The sequence below is a fragment of the Siphateles boraxobius genome, unplaced genomic scaffold (genome assembly GCF_051911475.1).
Source record: "Siphateles boraxobius isolate OS27281-9 unplaced genomic scaffold, OSU_SipBor_1 16, whole genome shotgun sequence".
Taxonomy (NCBI): Eukaryota; Metazoa; Chordata; class Actinopteri; order Cypriniformes; family Leuciscidae; genus Siphateles; species Siphateles boraxobius.
Window position 1 is genome coordinate 5,162,025 of NW_027508766.1, and position 18,683 is coordinate 5,180,707.

Here is an 18,683-nt window from a genome sequence, read left to right on the forward strand (position 1 = left end):
ACTTTTATAGGCTCAAATGATCACAAACCTGCCTTTACACCTTACTCTTTTTACACCGTTTAGGGACTCTGCCGGGTTTTTATGGAATAAATATCGACGGTGCAAGCAAGTCAACCATGACATTTTTCGTTTTAAAAATTACGAACAGTCGCAATAGCTAAAATACACGGCTGATTTAACTGACAACTGTTTTCCTGGACAAGCTGAATAAGGTAGTCAACGAAAAAAAATATTTATAGGTTATATTGACAAACACGGTAGCCTAATAGGTGGTTGGTCAATTCCTCTGTGGGAGATCGTATTGCCTTTCCTAGATGTTTATAATTATATTTTCACACACAAGTCAATACCAATTGAGGTCGAATTTCGTCACAATATGTAGCCTATGATTTAAACATCCGCCTTCAATGTACAGAGAACAAATGGTTCAAAATAGACTGACTTACATAAATGGCGTGAAGTCGAATTGCAGAGGACAAGTAGTAAAATCAGACAACAACAAATCCACGCCGGTCTGCTGACGATGACATTGCCTTCTTCTATAGAGGAAAGACGGAGGTGACAGTAATTTCCAGACGTGTTATAAAAGATTAGATGAAAAAAAATGTAGCCTATATATTCGGGGAGCTCGAGCATCAGTGCGCTGACGGCTGGCTGCTTTTTGTAAACAACATCCTCATCCCCATTCACCCTCCGCGCGGAGCACGATGAGAAAGCGCTTCGCTATCCATGGTGCAGTTCACTGCGACGTTAGAGAGAGAAAAAACAAAACACCCGTTCAAAGCAGGCCCATAGAACCATTCACAAATGCAGTCTGGTAGTGCCTGCTCACTATAACCCCGAGACGACTTCACGGTAATGAATGCAGAGACCGTAGATGAACAGATATATCGACGGTGGCGGCGCACTTCGCGCTGATATTAATATTCCTGTTTTAGAGCTCGTCGGTCAACGGAGAAGCAGATGCCGAGCTACTGACTCCGTTCTGATGCGCGCCTCGCTCTCCAAAAATGACGTTGTATCATACTGCTGTTTTTGCGAATGGTCGACATTTTCTGCCCTCACCATAATAAATATAAATTCCACCGACTGTTGTTATGCCGTTGTTACGTTTATGCATGCCCTTGCCTCCACCTTTCTGACAGCTGATTCGACGAACGTATTTACAATTTTATCTACGTTCACTGTGTGCAGACGTATGCAGTCTGTCAGCGCGGCAACATTTAAGTCGTTGCTGAAATTCCATTATTGTCAAACTAATCTTTCTTTTAATTTACACTTGTGTTTATCCTATATTCATTTAGCACCTAAGCATTTAGGTAGCCTACCACTAGTACCACAGATAGCCTACTGTCAGATCGTAGCTACAATGCAGGTAACAGGGAACGTTCCCACAACTTTCACTAATGATTGAAAATGTTGTGTAAATGTTAGCCTAATATAAAACGTTATTTAGATAAAATTTATAGAACGTTCTCATAACATTATTAGTATTTAATATGAGTCCTCGTGATGTTGTGAGAAACGTTCTGACCAACCTATTTTGGAACGTTTTTATAATGTTGTTTACTTGATGGACGTTCTCACAACGTTGAGAGAAAACATTCTGAAACAACCTTTTCTGAACGTCCTTAATGTTATTTGTATTTGTTTGTAATGTTATCCTTTTTGGACTATTACAATCATAAATATTTTAAGAATAGAAGTAAAAAAAAAAGGTTAGGAGCATGTTGTAACATGGTATAATTTTTAATATTGTTGTACCTAATTACAAGAAGAAAACCAGACAATGACATTGTAACATTTTAGAAAAATCTAGCTGGGCAATCACCTGAACAGGTAGCCTACTTTACGGCTATCATCAACAGAATCACCTAGCCATCAGACCTTTCCAGAACAAGTCATTATTGATGACAGTCCTATTTTTCCATAAACGTAGGCATTCTCCCTTTTTTCTCTCACTCCATCCCCACACTTCCATCACTTTATTATTAGATGCACCTCTCCTTCGTGTGCTATCCATGGCTAGAGTGAGAAAACGTTGTGATTTGAGCAAGAGATGAAGGAGAAATGTGAAAAGTAGGACTTAAAGACATGAAAACAAAAGATAAAAATAACAGTTAAGTACTCACACTTCAGGATGGCAGACAGTCATCGTGTCATCACACATTTAATTAGCGTAGCTCATGCGCATACGGCATGAGACTGCATCACAGGAATAGTCGGATAGCAAGAATATAGGCCTAACCATTGATCAGTAATGAATCACACTTTGCCTTTGCACATAAGAATAACTTGCACTGAAAATAGCATATGCTACTGAGTAATGAGTAAAGCTTTTAGTGAACACTATTGGTGTCATGTTTGGTAATCCAGATTGTTTCTCATAACTGGGTTCAAACAACAAGAATAGAAATTTGCTCGAGTAACGGAGGCCAGCAAGTACAGCTGTCTGGGTAAACCTAAAAAATATGATATACAGTATAGTCAATAAATAACTAATACCTGATTTGTATGTTAATAAATGAATATGGTGAGATGGATAAAGACAAAAGGACAAGACAACACTTCACTTGTAAATTCATTTGGTTGGAGATATTTTTGTAGTGGATATATGAAATGGGTCATACCTCAGATGACTGCTCAATTTAAAGGCAGCATGAAACGGAAGTTGTGATAAGTCTTTTCTTCCTATTTGTGACAAGTCTTTTCTTCCCAGTTGTGACGTTGTATCGGAGTGAAATTGCTTCTTGAACATGAAAAAAGTAGGGCAAGACTTGATTTTGACCATTGGGAATTGATTTGAAGGTTGTGATTGGCTACAGCTGTAATGTCATGTGAGTGACAGGTTGATCCCTCCCTCACGCAAGTAAACACATCATCAGAGTAGAGAATGGTATGGCTGTAATTCTAAATTACTTTGGGAAAATCTCATCAGTCTCAATCTGTCTCTAAAGCCAGGAAAAAAAATCATTCATTAAAGAGTTATTTAATTACCTATTCTTTTTTTCACCCCTGAATGGAACATGACACTAGACAAATGAAAGATACTAGATAAATGAAAGATACTGATGAGATATATTGATAGCTACATAGAAAACGTTTTTAGATAAGGTAATTAAATATTAATAGTAAAATAAAGAGAAAAATAACAGGGTTGGACCCGTTACAAAAGAGAGATTACAACAAATTTCCTGTGAGCACTTCATGAAGCAACAAGTCGCAAGCACTACTTGGGAACTAGGCAACATTTTTCAAATGCAGCAGTAGAGCGCGCGCGCTCTGTCAGTACGCGCGCACACACACAGTCGAGTCGCTCCTCCTACAGCTGTCTACGCGGCCACGCGAGCGAGGAGCGTTCGTTCGTTCAACCAAATCGCGACGCTGGCCGTACCGGGTAGCAGAGATAGTTAAAAGAAATTTTAAGACCCCATGTAGGCTATTATTCGGGCATAAGAGTAGGCGTTTGTGGCGTTTTCGTTGCCTAGGTGTGACAGCAAGGAATCAAAATGTATTCTTCATTGTTTACGAACGATTCATGTTGGTGCATTTCAGCAAATGGTGATTTAAACGGCTTTCAGTCATGCAGACGAGTATTCATATGTAGCTAGAGATAAACACTAGATAGCCAGTCCTGATACTGCCAACATACATTTACAATGACGCGATTAGAAAGCGAATCGCTATCTGTTTGACCAATTGAACCGATCAAAGTGCAAACAAGAGAAACGCGAGGCTTCAGTCAGAGAAGGTGAGGAAGAGGAAGAGGAATCGTTTGCTACTCGGATCACTAAAATTGACCACTTAATGGGAACAGATAACGGTAGGCTCACGCAAATGTACTGTTAAATGATTTGACGGGAGATGATATAACATTTGAAAATGATTTAAAACGCAGCTTTAACCACAAAGTGTATACGTTTATGTCTGTAATGTAGCAAAAGGCCCGAAATGTTTAAATATTAGACTATCAATTTGTTGATCTGCCATAACACTACGTTAAATGTTGCGTACGCACGTAGCAGCCTACATATATTTTCCATTTTAAAATAAATCCAACCACGGATTTGAATTGCTGAAAAGTAATGTCAGATTGTCGGTAATTATTTTCATATTACCGTACACAAACAATTTTTCAAATGCCACGTCTACAATAAATACAAATATTTAATGATTAAATCAAATCATTAATGAAAGGAATTTAGGGATAACTATAGGTTATACATTAAAGATATGATATTGATATGCCAATTTATTGTTATTTAGTACAATCTGCTTTGTAAGTCAAATAATTTTTCACAGTAATATAAAGTGATTTTTACTATTAAAATACATACAGTATTTATATATTATAATTTATAATGATAATTCATACTTCATTTAACGATAAAATTTAATTTCTTCTTTAAGTTTACCACACACAGTAAAAAAAATATAGTTACAGTTAACCAATTTCTGAAGTAACATTGTTCCATTCTTTTCAGTTACAAATATTGTTTATCATGTACATCCAAAGTCTGCATCTTAAATATATAAATATAACACCTATTTAACTAAATGTCTAAATCTAAATTTTAAATTTAAATGTTGAACTCAAGATTTGTGTGAAATGCTGATTTAGGAACAACATGATTCGACACTGATTCACAAGCATCTTGTTTTTACAAATAAAACAGCCATTTAAAAATATTTAAGACCTTCAGTTGTCAGAAAACGAAGTGATGGGGTCTTCTCGAATGAGTAACGAATTTTGTGCTCTTGCATAATCCAAGGTGCAACAAAAGGTCCCGGCTCACTGCTGAACCTAAAGTTGCACTTACAAACTACTGTTGCCAGAAATGAATTATTAATGGAATAGTGGAATGAAAATTACATTTCTTTCATCGATTACTCACCCTCATGTCGTTCCAAACCCATAAGACCTTCGTTCATCTTTGGAACACAAATCTGAACAATTATGGCTATTAGCTGTAAAATCAAATCAACATCAAGTTAGTAGCTGTGAATAATTATCAATATATGCGTAACAAAAGAGCTGCTAGAATCTATTTGTAATAACTAGACAGTCCTTCTATTAGATTATACAGCCTACTACTATTCAGGTAATCATGGTTTTAGTTTTTGGATTCAGTGCGAATGCTTTCTTCATGTTCAGTATAGAAGTTCAGTGTTCATTAAAATATCATATTAGCTTCACATTCAAAATCACTCACCTTTGAAACCAAGACCGATATCCGAATACAGATACAGGTCACAGCGACATGCCACTAGTGTCTACCGAGACACTAAACCCATAACTACAAAAGGCCTGTAATAGAATATAATGAAATGCATCAAATGTTAGGCTAGATAACAGATTCACAGGCCATTTGTGTTTCTCCACATTTAAAATATGTGGCATTTTAGTGCTAAGTTAAGGTTAATTTCTGATCTTGCTGCCTACTGAACTGTGACTGCCAGATTGCCCAATGCAGATATTTCACCTTGTATGACACAGATTTATAGTGAGTGAATCTGACGGCTGAGGTTTCTGCTGCTCGCACAGGTTCAGGTCAATGGTTCAAATACTGTACTAGCGCCTGCGGTTACACATATTTTCCTAAACTCAAATGTATTAAAATTTGACGATGTTTTTACCACATGCTTTGTGAATATCCTGCTAAAATTACACAGTTCAACTGGAGTAGACATGCGATTCAGATTCAGCAGTTAAAACACTAAACAACCTTAATGTGAGACATCTCATAATGTTTCCTCTTCCTCCTCTCTGTTTTATCCCTTCTTTGTCAGTTTTAGATTTAAAGGGGAAGGAGGCGAAGTCTCAATGGAAGGAGTTTATCGAGGATATCAGTGTTTTACAACTGGTGATTTCATTTCTGTTTTTAGGTGAGACCTGTTGTATGCACGCACACACGCGCACACACACACACTAAGGAAACAAGTTACTTTTCGGTGCTATATGGAAATTTCCATGATGCTTCTCATTGCCTTGTGTGTTGAGATGACATTGTAAGATTACTACCAATGCTGTATGTGTGTGTGTATATGCAGGGTTGGCCTGTGTACTGTTGATGATCTACTTGATGTTCACCTCTCTGTGGCTCATCCCCATTCTCTACATCTCCTGGCAGATCTATGATTGGCAAACACCTGAGAGAGGTCAACCTATGACTACAACACACAAACACATGTGGATTGTTAAAGGGATAGTTCACCCAAAAATGAAAATTCTGTCATCAATTTACTTACCCTAATGTCGTTCAAAATAGGGCTGCACGATTAATCGCAATTTACATGAAATCGCACTTAAACCAATTTGGCGTACTGCGATTATGAAATCGCAAATCCTGCGATTATTTTTTTGTTGTAAAAAAACACTGTAAACACTGATCCATCTGAAAGCACTTTGAGTTTGAGTCACTTATAACGTGCATTTGAAAAAGCAGCCTCTTGTTCAACTAAAGACAACATTTAATAATATGCTTTTACTTTAAACTCACTTCATAATGACAGTTGAGCATCCTTCTGTGAGATGATGTGGCTTTCTTACACAGAAAAAGGCAGTCGTGTGTTTATTAGTCATGTTTAATCAATCAAAGCGTTTCAATCTTCCGTTTATTCAGCTACAGCGATAGGGATTTCTTGAAATGATGTGTGCTATTCTGCGGCGGGGCATATTTGGCGTGTATGCTTGAGAGCGCCCTCTGGCCTTCAGATGGAGCAGCATTTACTACCGATAAGCCGCACTGCACTGACAAGCTGCGCATTAAATAATCGCAGCCTTGGCCAAATCACGTGGGGTTTTATTGTGATCAATCGTGCAACCTTAAACACCTGTAAGACTTTCTTCTGAGGAACACAAAAGAAGATATTTTGGGAACAGTCAATGGTCACCAAACCTGTCTGGTTACCAACATTCTTTAGTTCCACAGAAGAAAGTCAGACAGATTTGGAACAACATGCGGGTGAGCAAATGATCACAGCATTTTCTAGGGGAGCAACTTACGATTATTTTGATTATCGATTAGTTGGACGAATATTTCTTTGATTAATCGGACTTAAAAAAGCCCAATTTTCTTTCTTTCTTTCTTTATTTATTTATTGACAAAACATACTATTATACATCCTGCCCAATGCTATCCTTCAAACAAACCTGCCAACTGAATGCTATGGAAACATATATAGTGAATATATCTATATACTATATGCAGAAGAGCTAAAAGGGCTATAAAGGAAAAGGACAGTTTAAATCCCTGTATTAAAAATGAAGATAATAATAAAGATAATTAATAAAAATAAAAACACGAACTCAGTTAACAGATAATAGGAATGCTCTGCAAGAACACACACATTCACTCTGAACACAGTAAACTGTTGCTGTCATTTCTTTATCCTGTAAATGTAAAAAAAAAGTCTGAAAATAAAAGTCTTTCATTGTCTGATAGAATTGAAAAAAAATGCTAGTGATTTATATGTCCACTAGGTGGCAGAAGAACAAAGTTTGTGAGAAACTGGGAAGTATGGAAACACTTCCGTGACTATTTTCCTGTGAAGGTAAACAACACAATCATTACACCCAGTTACTGAAAAAAGGCATCGGTTGTTCTTCAGCCTCACCTCTTGAATCTTCTTTGTCTCCTACCCTCCATTCCTTCAGCTGGTAAAGACTGCTGAATTGAATCCCAGTAAGAACTATGTTTTAGGTTGTCACCCTCATGGCATCATGTGTGTGGGAGCGTTCTCATGCTTTAGCACAGACCGTAATGGATTTGCGGAAACCTTTCCTGGAATACGCTCCACGCTTGCAATCCTGGCTGGACTTTTCCGCCTTCCTCTCTTCAGAGAATATGTTTTGTGTGCAGGTCAGTAAAAAAAATAGCTACAGCATAACTCAATGAGAGAGACAAGAAGTGGAGTGTTTCTCCAACTATTTTTCATTTTCAGGTCTGTTGCCTGTCAGTAAGGAGAGTTTGGATTACTTGCTGAGCCGTACTGGTGTGGGTAACGCTGTGGTCATCATCATTGGTGGGGCAGAGGAATCACTTACCTCGTCTCCAGGAGTAAACACTGTGGTCATGAAACACAGGAAAGGCTTTGTACGACTGGCCCTTAAGCATGGGTGAGAAAGAGACAAGAACGAGACAAGAAGATTGAGCACCAGTTGATTGAAATAAAAAGCCCTAGTTTAAACCAGTGGTTCTCAACCAGGGCCTTTGGAAAAAATAGTTTCATTTCACCATTATCTAATTTCTGAGCCCTCTCCCGAATGCTCGAAATCAGTGGTTCTCCCTTTCTGATTCCAATAGCTCCTAACATTTGTGAATTCAAGGTCGCCCATTGTCAAATATGATATAAAAGACCACCAAGATGTTTCTGGTGCTTCTGCCGTAATAACAAAGCTGTTTATTTTCAAACTTTTTTATTAAAGGAAATTATGAGTGGCAATTATATTAAAATAATTATAATTGCATTCCATAATTTCAGAATTTTAAATATTTATTATACGTTTTATAACCAATGAATTTACATGACTTTAATTTACAATTGCATTTTTAAAACTTTTCTGATTTATACCCAATAAAATATTCTAGAGCTTGACATAACTAGACAAATTTCTATTCATTATAAACATTTCCATTACTTTCCCAGGTCTATAAATCATACTTGTGAATTTCCCTCATATATCTAGGTTTTCTAAGACCAAGAGAACCTTGTTTCTTAAATAATGACAGTTATTGAGGGAAAAAACTAAAATAAGTACAATGACAGTATACATTTTGCTGAGAATATTTGCATACATTATTTCAAAGTTTGATTTGTCTTATTTTATATCATTTTAAGCTTCGAAAGTTTGCTGCCTCCCCTTAGTCGGTCCTGCCCCCAGGTTGAGAAACACTGCTCTAAACAGAGGATGGCAATAATTTCAACTAAAAAGAAAGGAGGTAGAACTTGAATGAAACAGTAATGGAGAAATCATGGAAATTAATTGGTAAAAAAAAAGTGTAGGAACCCTGGAAATTTCAGCAATAGCAACTTGAAAGATGAAATAAAATGTACACATATTATAAGCAGAAACTGCCAACTTAATAAATTCTTTTCACTTTTACATTTGACTTGACTGCACAATCATTTTTTTCGCTGTGTATTCAGGGCTGACCTGGTTCCTGTGTACTCCTTTGGTGAGAACGAGCTGTTCCCGCAGGTGGTCCTGTCTGAGGGCAGTGTGGGTCGACGGCTGCAGGCTCTTTTTAAGCAGATTATGGGTTTTGCTCCTTGTCTCTTCACTGGGGGGCGCTGTCTGCTTCTGCCATTCAGACGTCCTGTCACAACCGTTGGTCAGTTCGAAAGACTTCTCACGTCAATATTTTCTTCTCAAATGATTTTTCTGGTAGCGACACCTACCAATCTGTCTGCTGCTGAAACGGTGAACTGCTGTATGATTGTAATGTTCCTTTGTGTCTTCCAGTGGGCCATCCCATTACAGTGCCTCGGGTTGACAGTCCATCTCAGGAACAGGTGGATCATTACCACAGTTTATACATGAAGGCTCTGTCTGAACTTTTCCACGGACATAAGACCAGCTGCGGACTGGCAGAAACACACGAGCTGCGCTTCATATAGAAATGTTGGAAAACGCAAAGTTATTGAAACAACTGTCTGGAATATAATGTGGGACAGATACAGGAGAATGTACTTATTATTGCACTGATGCAACATGTGAATGTTTTAGCTTTTTAGAACTTCTCAAAAATTATGCTCCAAGCACAAAATGAATTAATGCAATTTGGGCTCTAAATCACAATAATCCCCTATTCATATTGAACTGTATATGTGCCTTACACACAGAAAAGAAATCAAATGATTGCTCACCTTCATCATAGTACTGTTTTGAAGTTATTCCTGCTGAAGCACTAGAAATGTAATATTTTAATGTTAGTGCTCATCATGGATATTAGTATGAAGAAAATCTGGGGGTTATAGTATGGAATTATTACAGTTCAGAATTATTTTAATATCGGATGCATGGATGATTTCGAAATGTATTTTGATTTAAATTCGTTGGTGCCATTTATAATCACAAAGTCTTAAAAGTACCACTCAATTTATGCCAAACGGATCATAAAACCAGCACATTTTTACTACTTCTAGTCATTTATTTGTTTCAGGCAGCAACATTTTATAACAATAAGATAAACAATTATGTACATATATTTACATAAAAAAGCTTGAAGAATACTTTGAGTTGAATTACAAAACTTCATATACAAAAACCATTGTACCTGCTGTAGGTTACTTTAATTATGATAAAAGAAATCCCTGAATAACCACGTTATTTTTCATAGAACATGTTTTAGCTTTTGTAGCCATAATATGTCTTTTCTTTCTGCCAATTGGGGAGATTTATTCCAAAAACACTTAAATTGCAGTTTCCACTGTCATTCTTTATATGTTTAAAAACAAGCCAAAGCTTACTTGCCACAGAATTAACTCCAATTACAAAACTTCAACAGCTGTTTTTTGTGTGTGTGTGTGTTTGGTAAATGTTCTATCAGTTTCATCTGATTAAATGGACTTTCAATTGAAGTACAGCCTATTTGTTGTACAGAGCGGTGCATGACCGATAGTTATTTTAGCAACCAGACCTAGGACTGCTAGTAATATATGCCTCAATATGTTTATTGTGCAGGTAAATGGCTGTGATGCTTTTGAGGAATATAAGCTTGTAAGAGTGCAGTTTGACCCCTAAGCTTGCTTTGCTTTTGATAGGAGTTCAGGACAGATGAACCGATCATACCGTCCACTTTAGACACCTGAAAAGACAAAGAGCACAATTTACATTTAATCTTGCCTAGTCCTATCAGTTTACCATATGCCATATAGGTGTTTCATCTTGACCTTTCATTATGTTTCATCTTGACCTGTCATTATTTACTCACCCTCATGTCCTTCCAAACCTGTATGACTTTCTTTACTTCTAGAAAAAGTTAAAACATTCTTCAAAATGTCTTCCGCAGAAAACAAAAGAAAGTCATACAGATTTGAAATCAGATAACAAAATTCAGTTGTCTTGTGTAAGTTTTGTTACTATTCTGGTATCACTTTTGAGGAAGTTTTGCCTTCCAGCCACACATGTGTTACCGAGTGTGTTACCTGGTCTCGTGGTGTGTTCCTAAACATCGGACACAGCAGTAGCGAGACCCACACGACACACAGGTGTAGTTCGAAGGGAAGCCGCACACTGCACAGAAATGACGCTGAGGAAACTTAGAGGGCTCAGCACATGCAGTCAGATAGTTTGGACCCTCACTGACACTCAAGTCCTGGAAGAAAAAAAAGAAAACAAACAAAAAAAAGTGTAAGAGGGTGAATGTCACGGAAATATTTCCAGGACTCCAAAAAGAAAAAGTAGCAGCAGCCTAGATTTAGAATTAATCATAAGTTTACATCGTGACATTGTTATATTATGCCCTGTCATTTTACTTTTGAAGGTTAATCTTTACATCCTGTTACAGTACTACTGTCAGTAACTTTTATTAAAATACCAACATGATTTATGAGTAATTTACCATTTTAAAGGGAAAGTTCACTCAAATGAACATTATCATTACTCCCCCTCAAGTTGTTTCAAACCTGGTAGGAGTTTCTTTCTTCTGTTGAACACAAAATAAGATGTTTTGACGAATGTCAGTAACCAGACAGTTGATGGTACCCAATAACTTTCATTGTAGGAAAAAAATACTTTGGAAGTCATTGACTACTACCGCCAACTATATGGCTACTAACATTCTTTAAAATATCTTATTTTGTGTTCAACAGAAGAAAGAAATTCATACAGGTTTGCAAATACGTTAATGACCACGTTTTCATTTTGGGGTGAACTATTTAATGGTCTTATAGGTTCATGTTGTTTGTTTTTTTGTTGTTGTTTTTTGCGTTTCTTTTGGGGTTCCGTGACATTCACCATAGAAAAGTTATTCTGTCCAGTATGAGTTTCTCAGCACGCAGTACTAATGAGTGAAAGATGCGATTGCTTTACCTCTTCCTCCAGAAGCGTCTGGAAGTTTTTGCGGAACCTCTGTTTAAAATGATCACCCCTTGTCTTCTTCCTCCGCTTGCCTTGAAATTAAAATATAGACAACACAATCGTCAACGCAACATAGTCGGATACAGTTCGATATATTTAATACGTGCAAATGGATGGGGATTGAATGATGCAAAACACCGACTCGATTCGTTGCTCTCGTCAAACTGTGGCAGACGCTTGACGAGCTGCGGGAGGCTCGCGTGAGGGTCGTCCTGGAAGTTGTCTTTCTCGAGCGCCTCGAGCTGGCGGGTCAAACGGCGCTGGCGCGTGGCGCTGTCCAGCACGCGCCGCTGGCCGGGATCCTGCGAACGGACTGAGGAGGACAAATCATCTGAATGTGCACTACAGCTAGATTTACATGATTACAGAATAGGGCTAATAGTGTGATGGCTAGGCTGTTTAAATGTTCTGCTGCAAATAATAAAACACGGGGCTGGGAAGAGATTTACAAGTATTGCGTTATTTATATAACGTTAGGACTATTCTTTTTTTCTTTTTTTTAGCATGCACTATTATCAGACAACTGATACACAGGAAGGCAAACATACCGGCTATTTTCTTCTCCGCCATGCCCGGAAGTTTAGTAAGATAACCACTATTTTTCTTGTGTTGATTTGTGGTGGTTCTCAATCTAATTGTGCACTACTGACATCTAGCGAACTGGACAGTCCGTCTAAAACAGTTCTTGACTATTGAGTATGGGGAGGCTGCAGACCTGGAGCCGGTGTGGTGAAGAAATGAGTCCCACCGAAGAGATGGATGGGTCCCACCTTAGGACCCAAGCAATACGATTGGTTCAAAGCACGTTTTATGGGTAATCGCTTTAGTGCCTGGTTACAAATCAGACAAAATCACTTTATTATAGAAGTCGGTTGAATTACGTTATAACGAGTCATTAATGTTTTTTTAACTTATATGTTTCATATACTAGTATAAAACCGAAGCTATTGATTATAAATTTAAACATTTCTCGTTCTTAGTGTTTTTTAGTTAGCTTACATAGTAGCATAGCATACAGCTATCGTGCTAGCTGAGGTTTACCTGACCTTATACTGCCTTAGCGTATTCACAGCGATTCAAAATGCAATTAGAATTATGTCACTATTTTTATCGTAATAATCAGCGCAATATGTTGTACAAATTTTGTTATTAAAAGAACCATGTAAGTTAATAATGTTAAGTTGTGTTACTATTTTTCTTATTGACTGTTTATCCATTTAAACAAATTACAGAATGTTAGCTATGTTTTGTGTGTAGGCTACTTAGTATAAATATTAATTGGTTGTCTAGCCTTGATTACAGAACAGTGTAATAAAACTACGAAATCACAAATCTTAATGTAATCATTATCAAACCCCTTAATTCATATAATAATCTTGAATTTTTTTATCCTGATTAATGAAAGAAATTGCATTTTCAGGTTTTGCGACATTAATTTATTTGTTATTAAGCAATAAGGCATAATATGTATTTTTTTAATTACATGCATGTCATTTTGTGTACTAATTCATATGATTTATGTCATAATTATTTCTTAAAACAGAACATCATACAATACAATAACATTCAATGCAATACAATTAGTGAACCAAAACTTACAGGCTATAAAAAATAAAATTGATTAAATTACACAATACAATACAAAATGAACAACTGAATTATGAGATGTAATGGATTTGATTTTTATTAACACAAAACAACAAGCAAAATGCACATCATTTTTGGACATTTATAGATTTTTTTAAAAATACACAACAATACAAAGCAGCTTTAAACAGACATACTGTAGTGTGTCTTTAATTTCCTAAATACTTTTGTTATAGTTCTCTGGCTATACAGTGTGAAGATTAAAAAAATAATAATGTTGAGTTAGCTGTGCTAAAAATGTTTAATGAACCGTAAGGTTGAAGTTTTTTTTTAGGTCCATCCTGGATTAACTAATGAGACCCAAATAGATGCAGTGTCTTTTGCTGTATGTAAAGTACAATCTGTAGTTTGAAGTAATTCATATTGTATGTGCAGTCAATTTTTTGTGGAACCATCCTGAGGCCTAGATGATGCAGTCAGGTGAGATGTGCCGAGGCACCTGAGACCATGAGATGACACCATGAGACGAGGACGCTGTGGTACTGAAAAAGAGCAGCTTTTTTTTTGCAAAACACACAAACATCCTGTAACACGTGCGTTTGTACACGCGCAAAATCTGTTGTGCAATGTAACATCACTCACTGTTTTTACTTAGATGGGCAAACTGGAAGGCACAACGCAGCAGGCGTAGATAGCTCGCTGAACCTTGTTGTCATTTCCCCTTGGCATGATTGGGTCGTGACTTGGTGGACGAGGAGGCTGGACTGGCTGAGGAACTCTGAAAAACACACAAACATCCTGTAGGACTTGCATTTGTACACACTCAAAGTCTGTTGTGCTATGTAACATCACTCACTGTTTTTACTTAGATGGGCAAACTGGAAGGCACAACGCAGCAGGCGTAGTTAGCTCGCTGAACCTTGTCGTCATTTCCCCTTGGCATGATTGGGTCATGACCTGCAAAACACACAAACATGCTGCAACACGTGCATTTGTACACGCGCAAAGTCTGTTGTGCTATGTAACATCACTCACTGTTAGGATGTTGTGACATTACAAGGCCATTTTAATGACACACTCCACAAGATAAGATATCTCAGCCCAAAAGTGACTAAAACCTTCCGTTCGTCTCAGTATCAAAAGGCTTATCTGAACAACAAAAGATTACATTTCTTAATTAAAATATATACTATATAGTATATATTTGTACCAAAATGATACCTTAAAATGCGTACCTCAGGAATCAGTTCACACATTATAAGGTCGATATGTTCAAGCTTTTTTTTCCTTCTTTTGCTTAAACACAATGTTGTCAATGTGTCCTAGAAGTTTCTCAACATGTGCTGACAAGGCTGGATGAAAGCTCTTTGGTTTTGACATTTTCCCAGTCTTCGTTTGCCACCATTTGTTCCACGTAGGTTTCAGTGAGCCTTTCACAATTCCTTGGAACAACTCCTGAAAAAAATATTTAGTATAGCAAACAATTTCTAGACATTTTTAATTTCAAAAAATCTTATATGTACCTGAATTTCAATGTCACTGACAAGAGCACAAATTCTTTTTTTCCCCACCTCCTCAACAGTCCTATATTTTAAAAATCATCGATTTACTTGAATTATTAAACTTATAAGTTGGTTTTATGAATGAGGACACACATTTTACACATACGTTTTATACATCATATGCTGAACAGCATATGCTGCCATTGATGATACGTGATATCTTCTCAGATACCACAGATCTTCTCCCTGTATCACCTCGTTTTTCATAGAGGTCCATTTGTCCCTCACCTCCATTTCTGCCATCTAATGCAATAAACACAGTTGTTAAAGTAATGTAGATGTAATACACAAAAAATAAAAAAATAAAAGCATTTATTTAACTTACTGTACAAACCAAAACCCCACAGTTGTTAGAGTCAGCCAGCCTCCACTGTTCTGGGTACTCAACAGTCCATTTTCCCAAGTCCCAAGTATTTCGGAATACATTGCTTTTGTACAAAAGAAAAAAGAAATTAAGAAATGTACATTAGTAAATAAAGATAAATTGTGTGTCATTTACAATGCAAAAAATACCATAGTATAGCCAGGTCCATCTCAGAAATTGATTTGTAGTTGCCAGTGGGGTCGTACACTCGAATATGATTCAACAAACCATCCAAGACCTTTACAAAACAAACAGAAACCGCTTTAACCACAAAGAGTAACAACTGTTGAGCACAAAATGTATTTTTTTTTTCTCCACACATACCCACAAAATGAAGTGGTTTCCCTTTTCAGGGCTCTGTCCACCAACAATTCTTGGAATAAGGACCATGTCATTCTCATCAAGGTCCTTTAAAATATTTTTAAGAAAATAATTGGTGCGACAAATGTGTTCCCAGCCCCTGAGATTTATTTAATAGATTTTCATTTACCTTCAGACAAGAAATGTGACTGTCATTCACATGTTTCTTGTTAGTGAAGGATCGCCACCAGAGAACGAATGTGTGCACCTGTAAAGCAGTTCCACCATGTGCTTTGCAGAGCTGTGCAATCCTTGTGTCAAGAATCTAAAAGAAATAGTAGATTACAGTAAAATGTTGTTGAATAATATAAGAAGTATATGTAGGAGGTTCGTGGACAAACGGTCATACAAATAAGCTACAATTGAACGCATAATGACTCAGAGGGATCGTAGGCTGAATTGGGATAACAGATGCCTGTTATTTACTTGCGGGCTCCCCTGAGTCCGTAGCACTAAGTTTCATCCAAAAATTCCACTGGCCGTGAAGCCACTATTTTGTACATGGCACTATTTTGTACATGGAATAAATGCTACGTGGGATCTCCATATCTCAGCTCTTGAAGGCTCCAGAGCATCCAATCTTGCACTCATGTCTATGTCTCAGCACCCTCCATGGAGGGTGCTGAGACATAGACATGAGTGCCCTGCCCCTGGCAGTTTTACGCATATACATCATATAGATAGACGCCCTATCGACCGCTACTCCCTGTTGGCGCGGACGAGCCGTGGGGCCGCCATCTTAAACCGGTCACCCGCTCTGCTCAGTGTAATCTGTTTGGCAGGTGCGGCGAGCTGCCAGCGCATTTAATTAATCATATCTCACTGAATACCGAACTGATTTTCACGCGGGTTTTTTTGCTGCAAAGGTCATACACGTAGCTACGATACAGGACACATTGAATATTTTACTCACAAAATACAAACAATAGTACGGTAATGTTAAATGTTAAATCTTACTTGTGAAAAGTAATCCCCGAGTGATGGTCCGCCGATTTGAGCAGGAATATGCTGCACAGTGCTCTGGCATCTACTGCTGCTATGCAACGCAAATAGGAGTATGACCGGTTTAAGATGGGGGCCGCATTTCTTGCGCCACAGCGGCCAATAGGGCATCTAGTCTCTATGAGATCTATGGTTTTACGCCACTGACATTTTTACGCCCCTGTCGTTCCTGATGCGTCCAGTAGGGGGAGGCTGTACAGCGACACGAATTGATTTATGTTAGTAAATAATCTTCTTTTGTTTTTTAATCAATACATTTATTTGAAGACATTTTAATCCGTGCAGATCTGTAACGTTTATATTTAAATGAAAAAAAAAAAAAAACGCATCAGGAACAACAGGGGCGTAAAACTGTCAGGGGCGTATATCTGCCGGCTCCAGGTCTGCAGCCTCCCCATATAGGACTTATTCGCGGGGGCCCACTAGATGGCCCCAGTAGACTTACAGGGGCTGTCTTACATTTATTGTAAATACTCTACTACATTCTATTCAAATAACATAAGAATTAAACTGCAAAGATCTGCTAAAATACTATATGGAAATACTATATTTTTCACTTTCATTTTTTACTGAGCCGTATAGATCTTGGCAAACAAAACTGACTTGTAGGCTAGCATACTACTAAATATAACTTGGGGCTGGGTTATGGGTTATTAAATCATAAAAGTTAAAGTTCAATGTTTTTAAGTTACACTATAAGGAAGGGACATTTTGTATAATCCTGAAGTTACAACACTCTCGGTCTCTGAAGATAAACTGATTATGTATGTCCTTTAATACATTTTTATTACTTTCAGATATTCCACTGGAAGATTTGTAAGAACTTGTGTTAAATAATTTGTAAATGTGTTTATAAAATTTTAAAACAGGATGGGTTAAAGGTTAAACACAGATTGGAACATGAGTTTATTTTGGATTAAAAAACCCAACCCAGAGATTTTTTTAAAAGAAGAATTGGGTCAAGCTAATTATTTAGATCACAGGTTCTTTTTGAACATGGCACTTTCTAAATTGTAGGCCTGTTTTAATTTTTTTAAGTGTATGAAAGAGAACTTGAGTAGGCCTTAAAATAACTCACAGTTGGGGAGGTGTTGGGATATTCGTTAGGTTATTTTTAACCAATAAAACACTACAGTAACTACAGTAAAAAACGTTGGGTTATTTGTGTTAACCAACCGTTGGGTGACACATATTGGGTCAATATGTTGGGTAATTTTTTAAAATCGTTGGGTAATTTCTAGAAATAACCCCATTGTTGGGTTAAATAGCCTATAGTTTCAGCAGCGACGGTTCAAATTTTAACGGTTGTTTTTATGTATATGGGCGTTTCTTCAAAGTAGCACTTTTAGTCTTGTGAAGTTGAATAAAAAAACTTGTTCAAAAGTCACATAACACAGTCTCATGAGTTTAAATAATTTGTCTAGTTTTAAGATCTGTAAGAGGACAAACAGATTACAAGAGAAATTGTTAATATTTAAAACATTTTTCCGACCTGCAATGAACAAATGTCATTTCCACCACATCTCAATACACAGCTGTTATTTAAAAATAGAATAACTTATGCCACTCAAGAATTGTCTAAGATCATTTCTGTAACTAGTTTTACCAGTTTTTCCACAATGTACAATAATTATACATTTGTCAATGAGATAAATTAATTGCCCTAAGGACCAAATGCTGAATTGTACGCCTGTCACACTCTGAAATTTGATATTGGTTTGGG

At 37.1% G+C, this 18,683-nt stretch overlaps 4 protein-coding genes across 7 annotated transcripts in view; 1 reads left to right on the plus strand and 3 right to left on the minus strand.

The window, feature by feature from the left end:
* Positions 1–1,077, minus strand: part of nyap1 (neuronal tyrosine phosphorylated phosphoinositide-3-kinase adaptor 1) — a 37,952-nt gene extending 36,875 nt beyond the window's left edge. The window contains exon 1 of the mRNA XM_077231298.1: positions 447–1,077. The gene's annotated coding sequence lies outside the window, so the exon portion shown is untranslated. The remainder of the gene's footprint in view (positions 1–446) is intronic.
* Positions 1,078–3,296: 2,219 nt separating this feature from the next.
* mogat3b (monoacylglycerol O-acyltransferase 3b) lies at positions 3,297–10,584 on the plus strand. 4 transcript variants are annotated; one of them, XM_077231299.1, is made up of 8 exons: positions 3,297–3,823; positions 5,791–5,886; positions 6,052–6,159; positions 7,484–7,554; positions 7,658–7,862; positions 7,945–8,119; positions 9,151–9,335; positions 9,467–10,584. In XM_077231299.1, the coding sequence occupies exons 1-8, from the start codon at positions 3,808–3,810 to the stop codon at positions 9,619–9,621; spliced, it is 1,011 nt and encodes a 336-aa protein (XP_077087414.1). In that variant the 5' UTR covers positions 3,297–3,807; the 3' UTR covers positions 9,622–10,584. The 4 variants fall into 4 exon arrangements, with proteins under 4 accessions (XP_077087414.1, XP_077087415.1, XP_077087416.1 ...); XM_077231300.1 differs by having other exon boundaries at positions 3,313–3,823; positions 5,797–5,886; XM_077231301.1 differs by having other exon boundaries at positions 3,337–3,751.
* znhit1 (zinc finger, HIT-type containing 1) lies at positions 10,134–12,865 on the minus strand. Its single transcript, XM_077231304.1, has 5 exons — positions 12,634–12,865; positions 12,228–12,398; positions 12,038–12,117; positions 11,152–11,321; positions 10,134–10,811 (listed from the first exon to the last, which is right to left on the minus strand). The coding sequence occupies exons 1-5, from the start codon at positions 12,653–12,655 to the stop codon at positions 10,790–10,792; spliced, it is 465 nt and encodes a 154-aa protein (XP_077087419.1). The 5' UTR covers positions 12,656–12,865; the 3' UTR covers positions 10,134–10,789.
* Positions 12,866–14,312: 1,447 nt separating this feature from the next.
* LOC143738933 (uncharacterized) lies at positions 14,313–16,187 on the minus strand. The gene is made up of 10 exons (XM_077231002.1): positions 16,089–16,187; positions 15,923–16,006; positions 15,748–15,836; positions 15,560–15,662; positions 15,341–15,477; positions 15,196–15,256; positions 14,908–15,127; positions 14,708–14,821; positions 14,529–14,629; positions 14,313–14,450 (listed from the first exon to the last, which is right to left on the minus strand). The coding sequence occupies exons 2-7, from the start codon at positions 15,986–15,988 to the stop codon at positions 14,945–14,947; spliced, it is 639 nt and encodes a 212-aa protein (XP_077087117.1). The 5' UTR covers positions 15,989–16,006; positions 16,089–16,187; the 3' UTR covers positions 14,313–14,450; positions 14,529–14,629; positions 14,708–14,821; positions 14,908–14,944.
* Between the last annotated feature and the right edge of the window lie 2,496 nt (positions 16,188–18,683).

Coding starts and splice junctions, on each gene's coding strand:
- mogat3b (XM_077231299.1), top strand. Junction 6,160..7,483: donor TTGGCAAACACCTGAGAGAG/GTCAACCTATGA, acceptor TATGTCCACTAG/GTGGCAGAAGAACAAAGTTT. Junction 9,336..9,466: donor ACGTCCTGTCACAACCGTTG/GTCAGTTCGAAA, acceptor TGTGTCTTCCAG/TGGGCCATCCCATTACAGTG.
- znhit1 (XM_077231304.1), bottom strand. CDS start 12,655: ATGGCGGAGAAGAAAATAGCCG. Junction 12,399..12,633: donor GGCGGAGAAGAAAATAGCCG/GTATGTTTGCCT, acceptor TGTCCTCCTCAG/TCCGTTCGCAGGATCCCGGC. Junction 10,812..11,151: donor GGAACACACCACGAGACCAG/GTAACACACTCG, acceptor TTGTCTTTTCAG/GTGTCTAAAGTGGACGGTAT.
- LOC143738933 (XM_077231002.1), bottom strand. CDS start 15,988: ATGGTCCTTATTCCAAGAATTGTTGGTGGACAGAGCCCTGAAAAGGGA. Junction 15,837..15,922: donor GAAACCACTTCATTTTGTGG/GTATGTGTGGAG, acceptor TGTTTTGTAAAG/GTCTTGGATGGTTTGTTGAA. Junction 15,663..15,747: donor ATGGACCTGGCTATACTATG/GTATTTTTTGCA, acceptor TTTGTACAAAAG/CAATGTATTCCGAAATACTT.